Source organism: Xyrauchen texanus, chromosome 36 (assembly GCF_025860055.1).
Source record: "Xyrauchen texanus isolate HMW12.3.18 chromosome 36, RBS_HiC_50CHRs, whole genome shotgun sequence".
Lineage (NCBI taxonomy): Eukaryota > Metazoa > Chordata > Actinopteri > Cypriniformes > Catostomidae > Xyrauchen > Xyrauchen texanus.
The window spans coordinates 20,377,095-20,395,934 of record NC_068311.1 but is presented as its reverse complement, the minus strand read 5'-3'; the positions used below and the strand labels follow the sequence as shown (position 1 = coordinate 20,395,934).

General features: G+C 39.5%; 1 protein-coding gene across 1 annotated transcript in view; it reads left to right on the top strand.

Moving 5' to 3' along the window:
* The window catches only part of LOC127630020 (pleckstrin homology domain-containing family G member 2-like), a 56,483-nt gene that overhangs the window by 10,876 nt on the left and 26,767 nt on the right, over positions 1–18,840 (top strand). Inside the window, exons 2-3 of the mRNA XM_052107391.1 lie at positions 6,490–6,567; positions 16,291–16,682. Coding sequence (XP_051963351.1) covers positions 6,519–6,567; positions 16,291–16,682 — 441 coding nt within the window. The 5' untranslated portion in view covers positions 6,490–6,518. The remainder of the gene's footprint in view (positions 1–6,489; positions 6,568–16,290; positions 16,683–18,840) is intronic.

The following is an 18,840-nucleotide window of genomic DNA, read 5'->3' as shown; positions in this document are numbered from 1 at the left end:
ACCCCGGTCAAGCGACCGTGTTTGTGTGAAAAAATTGTCTCCCTTGTGGAGACCATCTCTTGCCGTCACAACGTACGGCGGTTACCAGGTTGCAAAATAATTTATCTGACGTGTACTCTCCCCGGCCGCACTAATCTCATAAAACACCACATCAGGCCATTCTCTATATGGGGGTAATAGAAGGTGTTGGTACTGAAGAGCGACGGCTTTATCCGATTCTGTGTGGATTAGAAAAGTTAACGCGGTGTGAAAATTTGATGCTTCGAATTGATGAACTGCTCGATCGGTTGGGCCCAGCTCGCTTTTATTCGACACTGGATTCAACAAAGAGATATTGGCAGATCTCCTTAACGACAATGTTCCATGACTTCTCCACACCGTTTGGCTTACACCAATTTGTGACCCTTCCATTCAGTTTGTTTGGGCCACTGGCTATGTTTCAGCATCTTATGGACAAGGTCCTCAGACCACACGCTGCATATGCATCTGTGGGCCATTCTGAAGTTGCTGAGATGAGCGGGGTTTACAGCAAACCCGTAGTGCGCAATTGGGCAGGTGGAGGTATGGTATCTGGGCTTCCACTTGGGTCATCGTCAGGTGCAGCCCCAAATTGATAAAACCACAGCAATTGTGACCTGCCCGAGACACCATAGAGAAGGAGAGCTTGGCCATCAAATGGGTGGTCCTCACTCTCCGCTACTATTTGTTGGGATGAGCATGTGGAGTGTGTGTGGTATGTGGAGGCGAGGGCGTGGTCGAGGGCCACATTTCAGTCCTATACACTCTCTGAGCATTTTATTAGAAACACCTGTACACCTTCTTATTCATGAGATTATCTAATCAGCCAATTATGTGGCAGCAGTGAAATCAGTCAGAAGCATCAGTTAATGTTCACGTCAACAATCGGAATGGGGAAAAAAAATTTATATCAGTGATTTCAACTATGGCATGATTGTTCATGCCAGAGTGGCTGGTTTGAGTATTTATGTAACTGCTGATCTCCTCAGATTTTCTATGGACAAGTCTCAGAATGATGGTTTACTCAGAATGGTGCCAAATATAAAAAACATCTAGTAAGCAGCAGTTCTGTGGATGGAAACACCTTAATAGATAAGAGAGGTCAAAGGAGAATGGCCAGACTGGTTCGACCTGGCAGAAAGGCTACGGTAAACTCAGATAATCACTCACAATTGTACAATTGTAGCGAGAAGAATAGCGTCTCAGAATGCACAACATGTCGAACCTTGAGGCGAATGGGCCACAACAGATGAAGACCCCATCCGGTATTTTATTATGGCCATAGTGTTCCTAAAAAGTGCTCAGAGAGTGTATGTTGTTGACCAAGTTTAAAACAATGTCCAACGAAAATAAACAATTATAGGCTCTTAATGATTTAAGGAATCTCTATAGAGACCATATGAATATCTGAAGGCAAACATGGCCGTTGTCAGATGCACATGTCAAATGAGAAACATATTAAGCGATAATGAAGTGCCGAACGCAAGATGAATGTCATTGAAGTCTTTCAGTCTCATATAAAGCCCTGCCCACTGAAAGATATACACACGGCATGCACATGGATATTATATATCACAATATACACGATATAGCAAAATCTCTATTGATTGACACTTATTACTGTCGCTATTATATATATTGTCATGTCACCCAGCCCTAATGCTCAACTAGTATTTAATTTTTGTCCAGAAACAGTATTTTGTCATGATCATATTTTACAACCCCAAGTTATTAACCACTGCATTCTTTATAAGATTATGAACAAAGGGTTAAAACAAAGACTCCTCCAACTTCTCCAAGTACACAAGATTGAGGACCACATACAGTGTGGCCTGCATTACTGTTCTCCCTCCTTACTGCACCTTCGATTTCATGCCTACTGCAGTGCAATCTATTTCATCAGTAGCATGTGTAAATGTGTGTGGCCACCCAAACCAAGCATTTTCCATTGTGTTGGCAAATGCTTTGTTGACTAACTGAACAAGGAAGGGGCTAAAGAGTCTGGTGCTGACGGTGGTCAGACGCATCGGCAAGAGGAGGATAGCAGTGCTGTGGCCCAGCTCTGCAGGCAAATGTGAATGTCAGCTGGAAAAGAAACAACAACCTTCAAAACTCTGTGTGGATAGACAATAGAGCAGCAGGTCCAGTAGGGCCAGTACTCAACCCCCTCCTCATGGGTTACAATAGTAACGCTTCTGTTTTCTGTGTTTATTCATGTGTTTGGGTGCATCAGCAGTGACCTTGCTTTGCGAACGGGTCAGCTGGTGAACATCAAAACAGATACCTCGGTTTATGTGTGTCAGGGAGTTGCAGTGAGATGGACGTAATGTGTAGGGTGTGAGCATGTATTTACAGTAACCTACCGCTGTAGGCTCTGTTAGCAATATGTATTTATATGTTGATAATTCTTTAAAGATCGCCATCACAAGCAAGATTTTTAATGCCATTTTAATGGTTAAAAACAGTTTTACTCAGTTTCTCCTTGCTGAGTAAATAAGGAAAAAGTTAATGAATATGTGAAACAGTAAAGAAACTGCTCTATGAATCACACCTGCCCTATTTTATGTTGTCAGTGACTCTTTTATATTACAACATAAGAAGATATTAAAAAGAGAACTCCTTCACACTAACATGTAATTGCCATTGAATTCTTCAACCATTTAGACAGGCAAAAGAAAATGTGTAGGCAAGAACTCGTACTCAGCTGTCCAGCTGTGCTCTCATGTAATAGGACTTTGCCAGTGGGTAGTTTTGTTTCTACGATTGTCAAAGTGTGGAGAATACGGATGCACCTGGAATGATGCCACGAGAGATGCAACTGTAAAGAACATTACAGGGTGGAAAGAAGGCCTCCTCTATATTTTTCATTAAGACAAAGTAGCTATTTTACTTTAGGAGCATATCAGGATGTTTAGAAGACATACTTTGCTTCAGTGACTGGCTGCTCTGCATTAGGGAGAGTGGAGTCTTGCTAACCTCATTATAACCTCTATGCTGGCTTACCAGATGTTGGCTCACTGCCACTCAGCCTCAGAAATACTTGCTGTCCCCATTCCTTTTCCTCCCTCCACCCCTGATGGAACCATTTATTCACTATTAGAAACCATAGTTGGAAATGGGGGCAAGTGAGTTAATTTTTACCGCAATTCCATTTCTGGAATTCTGGAATTTCACAGCAAACAAGCTCTGGAGCCCACAACCTAGTCAACTTTCATACTCACAGTTACAGGAACTGAGATGCCTTTAATGAGGCAAAGCTGTAAATGGGCCCGAAAGAACCCAGGGGACTGCGGTGAGAAACACTAAAGGACAGTGCATGGAACAGTGCCAGGGTCATTTATAATTTAGTCTGGTTACGAGACATCCAAAACAGATTCTTGCACTTGGCTATGAGTGTTTCACTTCAACAGAAGTATGGAGGAAAACAGAGCTGCCTAAATAACAGAAGCTATATCGCGCCCAGACCAGTACAGTCTCTCTTAGGTGGACTGAAAGTGGACTAATTGTCAATTAGTGAGGTAAACTAGTTTATAATGTTAACGCCACTGATGATTAGGCATACGGTTGAGGTTTGGGCTAGGTTGTTTGGTTAATAAAATGTGCATTTGGACTGTATTGCAAAAAAGAAACATGCTTTACAACTCACATTTGGCACCACATTTCCCATGAAAAGCTCACAAGTGCCCATACGTTCAACAACATTTCAGATTCGGCCACTGGGGGTAATCATTTGATTTTCTGTGAGCACAGACCAAATTCAGCTGAAGAAATTTCAACCTGCTGTCGCCTAATTTACAGTTAGATAATTCTGTTAAATGAATCCCCTTTAAAGATACGCCACTATAGAGTACACATTCAAATGGGAATCTAAAGCCGGTGCCACACTAGCCAGGTTTTCTGACTATTTTCAGGTGTGAGCTTCATTTACATAATCACCGGCCAGTCAGAGGGAGACGGAGTATGCGTGTAATAAGCAATTATGTAATAAACAATTTAATGAGCACGTTCTTACCTCCAATTCCTGTTAGAGAATTGCCAAGTCATATTGTCCACAACCTTGCAAATGTGGTCTCCTCCAAACCTTTCGGCACTTCTACTTCTTTCCGTGTGCAACCGCAATTTATAATATATTATATATATTTGCGTAGTGCTCTTGCTCTAGGTGAGCTTCAGGTTGATTGGCTGCAAAAATGGGGCGTGATAGTGAAGCATTGAGAAAAGTCTAAGGCAGTTGTTTAGTGTGACACCTATCCTCCATTCTTAATCGGAAAGTGTGACAGGCCCAACGACTGAGGAGAGCAAGATCAGTCACAACAATCTGTGTGACACTCCACACCCAATTCGATTTATTCAGAGTCCGCTAGTGTGGCGTCTACTTAAAGGGATAGTTCACCCAAAAATGAAAATTCTCTCACCATTTACTCACCCTCGTGTCATCGAATATGTGTATGACTTTCTTTCTTCAGCAGAACAAAAATAAAGATTTTCAGAAGAATATCTCAGCTCTGTACGTCCATACAATGCAAGTGAATTGTGACCAGACCTTTGAATCAACAAAAAGCACATGAAGGCAGCATAAAAGTAATCCATAAGACTCCAGTGGTTAAATCCATGTCTTCAGCGATATGATAAGTGTGAGTCAGAAAGAGATAAATATTTAAGTCCTTTTTACTATAAATGCTTCTCCATGGGCTGTAGGTGGCAATATGCACGAAGAATGCGAATCATGAAAAACACAAGAAGAAGTGGAGATTAATCGTAAAAAAAGGATTTAAATATTGATCCATTTCTCACACACACCTATCATATCGCTTCTGAAGGTATAGATTTATCCATGGAATCGTATGGATTACTTTTATGCTGCCTTTATGTGATGTTTGGAGCTTCAAAATGTTGGTACCCATTCACTTGCATTGTATAGACCAACAGAGCTGAACAATTCTTCTAAAAATCTGAATTTTTGTTAAACAGAAAAAGAAAGAAGGTCATACACATCTGGGATGACATAAGTGTAAGTAAATGATGAGAGAATTTGTATTTTTGGGTGTACTATTACTTTAAGGCCGCCGTGTCAGTCTTGTTTTTGTTTTTTTTAGTGTGCAGACAAGAGTTTTAAAAATAGTATTTTTTTTGTTTTTGTTACCCCTGCATTCTGCTCCATTCACTCTGTAAAATGCATCAGATCAGGGGCATTAATGCAAAACCACCCTAATTGTGCTGGTCTTCTTTAGAATTGATTATCCAACTTGTCATTCATGCAACCCACCACCAACTAGTTGATTTTGAATAAATGTAGATTTACACATTTCTTTGGTATATGATCCAGGATCGACTCTTTAGATAATAGAGATCTCTATATAGAGATTCATAAATCAAAGCATAGGGAAGGACTAGTGTCAATTGTATTGTAAGACGTCAGAGCAAAGAGAGAAAGTAGAACTTTTACCCTATGCTGTGAATTATTTCTGTCTCTGAGTTATGGAAACGGGCTGGAACGTTTAAGCATCTCTCAGATGTTGAACTCTCCTGCTGGTCCTGTCCTCTGAGTGACGGGCAACAGGGAGCCTGTGGAGTGAAGGGAGAAGGGTTCTGTTGGGATATCATAAACATTAACATTTCATAGACGAGCCCTGACTATCCCGATTGTTTCATTTTCCTGAAGCTCCAGCACCAATTGCGCTGACAGGACACATGCTCAACATTTGGGAAAGAGAGTTGCAGATATTTGTGTCTGCGCCAACCATTACATACATTTCATTTTCTCTTCTTTTTTTAAGAGAGAAAGAGCGAGACGAATGCCTCCGAAGCAAGGCTGTGACCCCATCCCCCTCTTTCCCATACAGCATCTATCAAGTTTCAGCTCTTTAATTGCTTTGGCTCAGAGCTTTGGGATTTTTTTTTTCCCATGATTTTTTTTTTCTTCATTGTTTTCCTGTTCTAGTGAAAGAAGCGGAAGGTACTTTAAAACTGATAAAGAGCCAGTTTGCCCATAGCCTTTCTCAGTCTAAACTAAAGAGTGAAGACATTGTTGGGCGAAAATTATGTTCTGACTTTTGTCCTTTGCGTGGGACAGTGAGCTTCTATCAGAGTTGTGCATCTCTTATGTCATACTCTCACATTAAAATAGTGCCTATGGAATATCCTTGGCCCAGAGACCAATGATGGATAAGGTTTTTTTGCCTCCCTGTTCATGTTTATGGTTGTCATGTCTACTCAATTTCCAAACACTCATTTTGCTTAGAGTAGCTTTTGTTTGCAACCGAAAGTGCATGTGTTGATTGATAGCTTGAAGAATTCCTTGTTGTTGGCATTGTTTGTATTGTGAAGAAATAGTTCACTTTATTCCAAACTAGGAACCTTTTAATGTTAATTGTTTTAATTTATGGCATATTTAATTGCACTGTCCAGATTGTTAAACTTCTAGGTCAAGTGAATTTGTTCTCATTTTAAATCTTTGCATTTGTTTCGCAGGTTTCTACTTCCTGTGATATAATCACACCATGCCTGAGGGGGCGGGCCGTGACAGCCAGAAAAAAAACTGCAACCAAGGTCAGATGTCAATTAATTAATAACAGTTAGGACATCAGAGGAAGATGGCATAATATCCCAATCAAAGATTACGACAGGAAGTGCTCATTCATGTTCTGATTTTGAAGTTAGAATGTAACAAAAGCACAGCCTGTGTTGTGGTTGAGTTCAAAACCACAAATGAGATGCTGAGAAAATGACTTTCCAGATATGGCACAATTTTCAATGGAGATAAGCCATCAAGCATTCCCTAGATAAGAGTGTCTATTAGGAATGCAATGCTAACAATTATCAGGTTAAGAATTGAACAAAGGGTGGTCTCCCTCTGAGAACTGTTGATATTTTGGGACCGCAGCCTCTCCTACTTTACAAAGAATGGTTGCTTACATTATCAATTCAAACAAACTGAAAAAGGCTGATGGAAATGTGCTGACAATCACAATTGTTTAGGGCTGGTCACCTCTCCTTGGAATGGGCTCTCTAAACAATTCATGATTGCAACAGTTCTGACCATGCAATTGCAATAAAGAGGCCAACGGACACATTTAGATGTGTAAAGACATTTTTATATCAAAAGAAACTGGAACAATATACTGTACATAAATCCCTAAAAGAGCAATTTATCCCTGATAAAAAAGACCCTAACTGTATATGGCAAAATGTCCCGTCAACCCTAAAAGTATGAAGGGATTTAACAGCCAAAATTAAAGGAATGTTTTTGGCTTTATCAACAGCAGATGTTGATTTCCACAAAAACTCGTCACGCATTTAAAAAAAAATATATATATATTGCGGTTACAGTAATGCCGGTTGCACATCAGATGAGAAGTGTCACATCGTGGGTAGGACACAAGTTGCTTTCCGTGAAATTTTGTGCAGCCTCTGGAGTCGTAACTGGGCAACAGTGACAGATGCCGAGTGTGTATATTCATAGAAAACAATTGTTTCAAATTATAGAATGCGCCAAGTCATCCGCCAGACACATCCGCTTTGTGACCCCCTTAAGGGACATGAGTGAATGGGGCCAGTCCATGAATATTAAAATACACACTGTTTCAAGAAGAAAGAATTATACCTGTTAACATGATTTTACTGTGATAAAATTAGGGATTTACCATTGTTACGTTGTCATGTCAACAAAGTTGTAATATTGGATATAACTTAACACAGATAAGGATAGAAAAGCAATTTGATCATACTAAAATCCTGTTAACACATATAGGGGTAGATTCACTAAACAGTTACGCCACTTTTGCGTGTGGTATTTCATCGCAAATACTTGCATTTTATTCATTAACCACCCGCGATCAAGTTTAGCAGACGCAACCAGCGCTGAAATTGCACTACATCTTTAATAGCCTATTTAAGTTATTGTCATTCCTTTCTGTGCTCCTGTACACACCTCCTGTAAATTAGTCTTATTAAAGATTACTCTTTATTCACAAAACTCTTAACTTAACTCGTAACGTAATTTTCATCGTGATATTACCGCCAAATGAAAGTATGTAAAATGAATTTTATTTAAAATAGATGTTTATGAACATTTTCAACCGCTCATTTGATCAGTAATTAATTGAATACTTTCAAATGATGTTGATGAGCGTTATAACGTGGCATATATCCAAATGCTTGGTGTTGTCAAGTGCACGTTCTGCATGTTTAAGATACCATCCAGGTGTCTTCATTAAAGTGATGCTGTTCAATCCTGGCAGGGTGGGTCATACACAGTGGTTTGAGGCATCCTTTGCTATATTGTGCATAGAATCGGACCACAAGATCAGAATTACGCATGCAAACTGCAATAAGCAGCGATTTTGTGGGTGTGTTTGCTGATCTGCATAATTCCTTTAGTGACTCGGACTCTAAGGGAGTGTAGGTAGCAGGTGCAAAAAACGTTGCTTTTAGTGGGCACAATTCATTCTTAATGAATCTGCCCCAGTGTGTATTTTAAATTTCACCTCCATTGTATGTGCCTTACTGTAACTGCAATATTTGCCTACTTTTGCATTGTTGTTGTTGTTGTTTTTTAAATAAACTAGGGACGAATTGAGACTTTGTGGTAATTAATAAGCTGTTTATTGAGCTTAATTTGATCTTGGAACATAAAATAGATAAGTATATAATTAAATAATTGAATATAAAATGAAATGTTGAAATAAATTAATAAATAATAATATATTTGTCTGTTTGATACAATTCCCATACAATTGAGAATTTCAGAAAAATTAATTATTAAAAGGGTCATGAATACATCTTTAAACATTTGCCCTAAATCATGTCAGGTTGACCTCAGCTGGCACATGTTGACTGGGTGGTTATGAGTGCTGAGCACCTTTGGCGGGAACTGCCTGTGTTTGGTTTCACCACTTCCTGCTATGAAGTTGTCAGGTGCAGACTGGCAAGGCACACAGGAAGTATCTCAACAGACGAATGAGCACCCAGATACTCTGATACAGATAACCAAATCACTGCTTGCAGCTCAGCTCCAACTTGCACTGTTATTTTGTGGTGCAATCCATCACATCCTACAGTAAAAGAGATTCTGGAGGTCAGCCAACATCTTTTCTATATATTATTATTGTTTAGATTGCTGATGCCAGACACTCCCAAAGTGGTTCTGACAGTTCCATCACTTATGTTATAGGTATTGGAAATTATGTAATGGATAAATCTCACAAACCCTGTCAAGAACATATCTGTGTCATATTTCACCCCAAAATCAAAAGAATAAAATGAAACCATTTTAGATGTTTGCATTGTGACAACATTTTTATGACAATTTAGGGCATTTCCCTCACCAAGTCTCATTACTGTAATGCAAAAATATCTCATGTAATTTACTATAATGGGCAAAAATAATTATATATTATTTAAATTGTGAAGCATTTATACATCATGATAGTATTTTTGTAATCTGCATTTAATGTATGCTTATGGGAATAAAAATATGTAAATGTAAAATATGTACAGTTAATTAAAAGTAATAGTTTACTGTAATACAATGATTTTATGGAAAAAATACCTTTTTACAATCATGAGAATTATATTTAATTCCCAGTATTGAGAATAATGGGAATTTAAAAAATCAAATAAATGAAAAATGTGGAAGGTGGTGAGCTTAATTGAAAATAATGTCACAATGCATAATAAATCGTAATTGACCTAAATGGCCTTTTGATTTCTTTATGCAAAATATAATTTTTTGGAGTAAAATGTGACCTGTTTTTATTAGATCAACCCCAACAGAAGTTTATGAGGAAGTGTGTATAGTTAGACGACTCTCAAAATAAAGTGGTTTTGTAGCCTGCATATTATACGCAGTTAGACAGGAAGTTTCTCTATGAGAGAAAAGTATGTTAGTTGACTAGGTGGGTGGTTCCTGTCTGTTTTACAACTGAGGCAAGGTCAATTCAGTTCTGGCATAAGATTAATTTTCAGTATTAAGCAATTGCTAGAGGTTATTCCCTTTTAGTAGAGGATCGCAAAATGTGAATCAGTCGAGGAGAATCTAAACTCCAGTAAGAAGACATAGTTCACATCTAAACACTTTGGTGGTCAGTTCAGCTAATGTCGTGTAACTGTCAGTGAGTGATTGAGTGCCTTGTGGATCAGGTATGTGATATCTTTCTCTTGGCTTTCACTTATTTGGGCAATGGCTAAATGGTCTCCACAGATCTCCATAATCTACAAAACAGACCTGATCTGGTTAGTAGTTGAAGAGGTGAGCCTTCTTGAACAAATCAGTTCATACAATGAGCATGATATTTATTTTGAAAATTCCACAATTGCACCTCAATAATTGGAGCACTTACAATAGAAACATATCATTGTCTAATAATCTATCACAATTACCCTCACAAAGACCAAATTAAAGTGCTTTTTTAAATTTTTCCAAATACATTGATGTAATTTGGAAAATATTGCAAGGAAATGACCACTTAATGTATTATTTCAGATTTCTAAAACAGCTGTGCAATTAATCGATTCATTCTAGTTTCCATCTAGAATCATATAATTATGAGGAACAGAATATGTGTGTTGGCCCACTAGTATGTTCATCAATTATATCTGCAAGCCTCACTCCCGCTTACTTAAAGGGATGATCAGGTTTTATTGAAGCAGCCACAAACATGCCCCTGAATTGTTCCCTTTCCCTGTTGAAAAGTGTTGTGTTTTTGTTATGTTGACTGGTCCCCAGCTAAGGAACGCTGGTGTCCTGTGTCCTTAACCCTCAGTGACCCAGAATAAAATTGCAAAGTTTATTTAAAGCAATTAAATAATATCTAATTTTCATTAAGTATAAAAAGTACCTTACAGATATTTGGAGACTTTTGAACCCATCTGGTAGGGACTGTAAATTTTTTTCATCAGTCCATAAGATTATTCTATTATATATTTATTATATCTCATCTAATGTCCCTCATTTCATCTTTTGTTGCATTTTATGTAATCATTTTGGTCTCAGATCACACCTGGTGTGTTTAGAGGTGTTGCCACATATGGAGAAAAGGAAATCATGTAATTGCCGCTTTAATGTATCCCTTTTGCAAAATCCTGAATTCCAACAAATGTTAAAGGCTGAAATCAATATTTATATGGAGACCAACTGGTCCTCAGTGTCCTCTGTGGGTGTGGCTTGGGAGGCACTATTAAACAAGGAATATTAAAAGTGCTGAGGCAGAGCTGAAGCGCCGAATGTCGTCTGATGCCTCAGATAATTGACCTGATTGAAATACAGATATAATACTATTTTGTCACGGAAGGTGGAGTTTTTGCTATTCAGGGCAAGAGAGTCATACTTTGAGTCTGGGGACAAGGCAGGAAAACTTCTAGCTAGATATATAAATCATTGATTACTGCTTTTGGAAAATACCATGAGGCATCAGTGTATTACTCCTTGCTACTTCAGAGTCTGGGGGATGGTACTTCCATCGAGATTATGGGAGAAAGATTTAAACTTGGTATTGGAGGAGGGAGTGTGGGCTAGGATTCTAATAAGCATCAAGTCTGTATCTAGAGATGCAAGGGTGCAACTTATGCAATACAAGATTTTACATTGATTCTATCGGACCCCCTCTAGATTGTATAAGCTTGGTCTTAAAGACACACCCTCCTTCTGGCGATGCCAATCAGAAAATGGAGACACAACAATAATAGAGGGGTAAAAGTGGGGGTTAAATATTGATTCTGTGTATATTTGTTTTTCTTTTCTTTGTTTAATGTATGAATCAATAAAAGCAATTTTAATCACAAAAAAAAAACAAGGCACTGGTAACCCTCATTAAAATAAGCTTTTATAACTCTCATACAGTAATCATCTATTTTTATTTTTAATAGTGCTGTCAATAAAAATGTATTAATCATGATTAATCTCATATTTGTTTTGGAGTTAATAGCTTTTGAGATTTTGAAAGTGCTGAAATTTGACACTATATATACTTATTTTCCTGTCAAAATAAAAAAAAAAAAATTCTATCTTAGGAAAGAAAACAAAAAAATGTGTAACAATGTAATGCTTTATTAACATTTTCCAAACAAAGCCTTCCACAGTGTAAAGATAAAAATGCACTAAAATAGCACAAATTCAAGTAACATTAAACGTTTCTCAAAGTCTAAGTGGGAGTTTGACTAATTGAAGTAGTCCCCACATAGGTTACTTATTCATTGTAATGGGCATTACATCTCTTAAACTCTCATCCTCCACAATATATATTTATATATATATTTTGGGATTTCCCAATTTGGAATGTCCAATTCCCAATGTGCTTTTAAGTCCTCATGGACATGTAGTGATCTGCCTCAATCCGGGTGGCGGAGGACGATTCCCAGCTGCCTCCGCATCTGAGATCGTCAACCCGAACATCTTATCATGTGGCTTGTTGAGCACATTGACACGGAGACATACCATATATGGAGGCTTCATGACATCCACAGCGGCATCCACGCTCAACTCACAACGCGCCCCACTATAGCGATCACAAGGCAGTTACCCCATGTCCCTCCCTAGCAACCGGGCCAATTTGGTTGCTTAGGAGACCTTGCTGTATTCACTCAGCACACCCTGGGATTCGAAATAGCAAACTAGCTCCACAATGTTAATCTGCCATTAGACTGTGGCTATTCACTTTGTTACATCAACCGCAAAGCCACGTTTATGATTTGCATTAGGGCATTAGTACCAGCATCAAGCCCTGCTTTAAACACCACATGAAATGCACTTGCTGGCAAAAACATCTCATTCTCCGTTTTGGTGATAGTTAAGATTTGACATGCTCCTGTTGTAATTAAAATGCACCTTACTTAGGCTGAAAAATACCTGATTTCTGTCACAAGTCCCATCTGTGCCAGAATGGTCATCAGCCACTCCTCTACCCCCTGGCGGATGGTAGCGGTTCCTCCACCTCCCGGGAGATGGCAGCAGGTCCTCCATCTCCTGGTGGATGGCAGCAGTTCCTCCGTCTCCTGGTGAATGACAGCGACCCCTCCATCCCCTGGTGGAGGGCAACGGCTCCTCCGCCTCCTGGCGGACAGCTGTGCCTCCTCTGTCTCCTGGTGGACTCCCAGACAACGTGCTCTTCCTCCTTTCCCGGTTTTCAGCACCAATGTAATGAGTTTGCAAGATGGGCAAGGAGGAGGCAGGAAACAGCTGAGCAATCAATTTAAACTTTGATGGTACAAAGAAACTTGAACATATCATAAAACACACAGTCACACACAGTGCCCGCGTGCATCTCTCTCTCTCTCTCCCTCCCTGGTGTCCCCGGCTCCTCTTTTAACTCTCTCACGCTGATTGGGCAACTCAGTGCCTGCGTGTATCCTCATGTCCCAGCTATGCCCTCCTTCTCATCACAAGCTCCTTTCTCCATCATTTGATCACTGACATGAAGTGCTGTTGTGTGTGCAAGACACTCCTTTTCAATAGTTCTGTACTCAGTCTCCCTCACCGAGAGCTTGCGACTAATGTACAGCACCAGGTGCTCCTCCCCCTCCACCACCTGCGAGAAGTGTCCATCTGTAAGACAAAAGGGAGAGAGAAATCGGATGAATGTAACAGTGAGCCCCCACAAAGTGCGGCTTTCACTTGTGTAAATGCTTGTTGACACTGCTCCTTCCACTGGACCGGGTCTGGAACTTCCTTTTTAGTGAGATCAGTCAGCGGGCTGGTGACATTCAAATAATTCGGCACAAACCTAGCCAGCCCCAGGAACTGTCTCGCCCCCTTTTTGGTCTTGGGCCTTGGGCAGGTTGCAATTGCTGCAGTCTTGTCATTTTGGGGACACACCTGCCCATAGCCCAAGTGGAACCCCAGAAACCGTACCTCCTCCCGTCCAATCGTGCACTTGTTGGGGTTTGCCGTTAGTCCTGCCTATCACAGCGACCTTAGCATCACCCTCTGATGCTGCATGTGCTGTAAATGATGATGTCATCTAAATAGGCAGCATTGTAAGCCAATTGCGGTCTGAGGATTTGGTTCATGAAATGCTGAAATGTAGCCGGGGCCCCAAACAAACCTAACGGAAACATCACAAATTGGTGTAATCCAAACGGTGTGGAGAAGGCTTTTTTTCCACAGGAAAATTGTTTCAAGGGAATCTGCCAATAACCCTTTGTCAAATCCAATGTCAAATTAAATCAAGCAGTGCCCAACCGATTGAGCGACACATCAACACGAAGCATTGGGTAGACATCAAATTTAGACACCGCGTTGACATTTCTGTAATCCACAAAGAACCATACAGTCCCGTCGCTCTTAGGAACTAGAACAACCGGGCTGGACCAATCACTGTGGGATTCCTCTATTACCCCATATTGAGCATTGCATCCAATTCTTTCCGAACAATGTTCTATTTGTCTTCAGGCAATCGGTAGGGATCTCGATGTAGTGCTAGATGAGGTTTGTATGACCCGGCAGAGGAGAAAACACGTCTACAAACTCCTGTTGCAACTTGGTAACCTCTGCGACTTGACACGGTGAGAGGTGGTCAACGCAAGTTACTGGGGTGATATGATTGGGTTTTGTATTCACCTCCAGCCTGAGCTCCGCCCTCTCCGGAACTATCATAACCAACGTCACAGGGACCGCCTCCCTCCATAATTTCAGGAGGTTGAGGTGATATATTTGACATATAGTTTTTACATGTGTAGGTGAAATCATCTCACAAATACTTATATTTGACTCTGCATAGTAATCTAGGATAGGATAATGCATTTTACATGTGCATTATAACATAAATAAACATAACATGTTTCACAGTTTACTTTTAACCAGCATAAACTATAATCCTAAATTGGTCTTTTCAGCAGGAATACCTCAAAGATAGACATCATACAAAATTGACCTCAGGGCCACAAAGGATAGCCGTATCATTGATCTATGTCTGACTGTAGAAGGTTTTACCATCCGACACTCCATGTTTTTTACATTTTTTCATGTGTGACTGCCGCCACAGTGGTGCTGATCTTGGAGTGGGGCCAGCTAAAGATAAACACATGCCTTTATGAGTGTGTTTAAATCAAATTCAGGTAAACAAAATTACCAAAGTGTTTTCTAACCTTATGTAAATGCAAGAAAAAAGGCTGCAAGTGGTACCAGCTAATGGTCAGATGGAAAACTTGATGGATGATGGGTAAACTGAGCGAGCACGGGAGCGTGAAAAGTAACAGTTGACTGCATCGCTCCGCTAGGTCAGAGGAAATGGAGGATTGTTCGCCTCCGTTGGCCTCTGTTCTGTAACTGGGCCAGCATTGTAACTACCACAGACAGCATTCAGCATTTAAACAATACCCATCTTTTCAGCAGCCTGTACCGGCCTTTGTTTACATGCCTTGACGACCAGGCTATTGTTCTTATTTTTGATGCAGCTCTTCAGAGAGGACATCATTTTTTTATTTTGTTTTAGATGTTCTGGTCAACAGAGGGCATGGCTGATTCAGTGACTTCAGTGTTCATAGGTTTAATCATCCAACAAATTACTGCCAGGAAGTTGTGATTTTTGTTTCCTGTCTGTTCAGGGCGTGCGCTGTGTCTTATGCACAATGCTCTTATGCTCTTAGATTTTCAGTCTCTGTGGGTTTGCTGCAAACCAGTGTGATGTAGTTTTACACAGTCACACCTTTTCTGTCACTTCTGTTTTCGGTGAGGTACGCCAAAGAAACAGTTACAAGAAACGCATTTTAAGCACTCATAGCTCGTCCTTGTATAGGAAAGGTAGTTTTCATTCCACTACAGGTATAATTGCAGTACTTAAGGTTGTTTCCTTATCAGTTGAAAATGTTATTGTTTATAGAGGTTGCTCTTTTATAGCTTAGGATATTTAAAGGAATAGTTCTCCCAAAAATAATAATTCTCTCATAATTTACTCACCCTCATGCCATCCCAGATGTGTATGACTTTCTTTCTTCTGCTGAACACAAACAAAGACTTTCAGAAGAATATTTCATACAGTAAGCATACAGAGCTTTAATATTAATGTAGATAGCACAGCTCAGATGATTTGGTCTTGGAGGTGTTTGATGAGAAATGTTGCAGTTCATATAACAATCTTTTACATTTGAATGTGCAGAATTAAGTGTCTTGGCAAATCTGAGCAAAGTGTGTTACATTGGGGGGGTTAAGGGAAAACATCTGAAAAGCTGGAGACTAAAGCATTTAGCAATACAAAAAATATGTATTTTGCAATGATCATTAGTATCTGTACTTTTTTATCCTAACTTTCCATGTGTCTTTGAATTTCCCTACTGCAGTTGCCAAGCGCCCCTCCTCTGTGTCTTCACTGAGTGGGATCATGAGCCGCATGGCCTCCTCAGGGGGTGCGTCCCGCGGGAGCTGCACCTCTGTAAACACAGTGTGCTCCGACAGTGACCGTGGTGCCAGTCTCAGCTCCTCTGCCTCCTCTGCCTCACTGCAGGATGGACACTCTTCCTCCTCCTCCTTATCACTCCCCTACGGAGTGGTGCCGACCTACCCCAGGCCACAGCGGAATGGCTCCGACATTAGCCTGGACCTCACCCCTCTCTTGGGAGCTGGGCCCACCTCAACAACTCCACTGCCCAAACTCTCTCGCCTAGAGAGGGTGGCGCTGGAGATAGTGGAGACTGAGCAGGCCTATGTGAGGGACCTGAAGAGCATTGTGGAGGTAAGGACAATAAAGATGTTGCTGTTGGACCTGTACACTCATATATTGCCTCATTTGTAAAAACATGAAATCATAAAACATAGCAACTGGTCAAATCACATCAACATGAAATTTCAGTGTTTAATTGAATTTAATCAGAAAAATTGTCTCATGTCAAATTAATACATTAAAACTTTAATCAATTAAAGAGAGAACGATTAATTTTTAACAAAACATTGCATTATTTTTATTATTTTTAATACCGTTGATAAGTCCTTTTATATAGATCCTCACAATCCAGAACACAAAATTTGTGTACATTTTGTCAAAAAAGTTCTGCACAACAGAGCATCAAATATTTAATATATTGCTTGAATAAAATATAATTACTGTATTATTGATATATTATTATTATTATTATTATTATTATTATTACAGTGAAAATTGCAGTAGTAACTTTTTCTTTTTTTTACATTTTCCCACAAGCTTTTATTTTGGTGGAAAACTTTTGATTATTGTTTCTCACCTCTGGACAAGCACTTTGCTATATGTCCCAGTGTGATTATTAAACTGCAAAAGGCTGTGATTAAACAAATATATATAGTCTGCATATGCTGTGCACTTCAAAGTGAATGAGCTCCCTGCTCTCTTTAATCAACTGTACACACAGTGTGAGTGTGAGTAATGCTCATAATGAGTAAAAAAAATACTTTGAAGAGTGCAGCATATGCAGTCTTTATATTTATTTAATTAAATGACAGCCATTTGTCAACATAGGACATATTGTGATTTTAATTTGATTAATTGTGCATGCAAACATTCATTTTATTTAAAATGCGTAAAATTACGTATTTTGCGCTTCAAGTGACTTTTTCATCTGACTTGCACCCGCCGGGCAATAAAAGGGCAAAAAATATCCTGTAGACTTGCATCGAAGGAAGGACCTAAGCCATATCAAGCAGACATGGTGGTGGGATCTTTTCACTAACCCTATCTTTTGATCTACTTGCAACCACCCCTAACAACTGCATAGCAGCGCCCTGCCAACCACCCACAACATCTTAGCATTAAAGGAGACCTATTATGCCCCTTTTTACAAGATGTAATATAAGTCTCAGGTGTCCCCAGAATGTCTGTGAAGTTTCAGCTCAAAATACCCCAAGGATCATTTATTATACCATGTTGTAAATGCCTCTTTTTGGGTGGAATAAAAAAAACACTGTTTTTGTGTGTGTCTCTTTAAATACAAATGAGCTGCTGCTCCCCACCCCTGACATAGCTTTGGTCTCTGTGAATATATTCAGAGACAATGGTAACTTTAGTTGCATTAGCCGTGGAATCATCTAACAAGCACAAATGTCGGAAAGGTAATTTGCAAACATTCACAAAATATAAAGTGTGATACTTACATCTTCAGGATATAAAGCTGGAACACGAACAGTTGGTACTGATCCATGCTTGAGAATCAAATTTTTTGAAAATCCTGCTTTATATTGGCACTCATTCACAAAGCAGTCAAGTGTAAAATGATTTGCACAAACGTACACAAATTTTTGTATGTTTTGGGGCACATTTCCATCAAAAACAAAACTTGTCCATTGCGTCTTCAATGGCTCTGATGCCGGGAGTACGTGAAGACTCTTGTGTTAATTTTTACAGCCAACAATAGAAAACATATGATGCTTGTGAAGCTGAGACATTATTCTTCTCACTGTATCTGCTCCAGTGCTGAAAAAAATGGTGGACTGTGTGTAGATCAATCAGGGGAGGATCTATGATAATAGGGTGGAGTCTGTCGTGGGTGAGGCCTGCTCTAACATGACGTCACGAGCAGAAGTGAAAACCATTCATTTGACTCACTGTTTTTAAATAATATGAATATAAGAAAGAGGAGTGGGTTGACTTTTAATATTATAGGGTGGTTGTGCACACACTGCCGACTCACATATATGTACAAACACCATGTAAAAGTGAATTTTGGATAATAGGTCCCCTTTAATGTCTTTTAATATTTTGAATGATGAAATGTAAATGTTAACTCAAACAAGACTACTTTGAAAAGACAATGATGTTAATAATATTGTTTTATGCTATTAATGAACTATTAACATGTGGTACTTTCTAACAAGGTATAGGAATGCTCAGTCATGTAAAATCCTCCTTGTCAGAATTAGCAGTG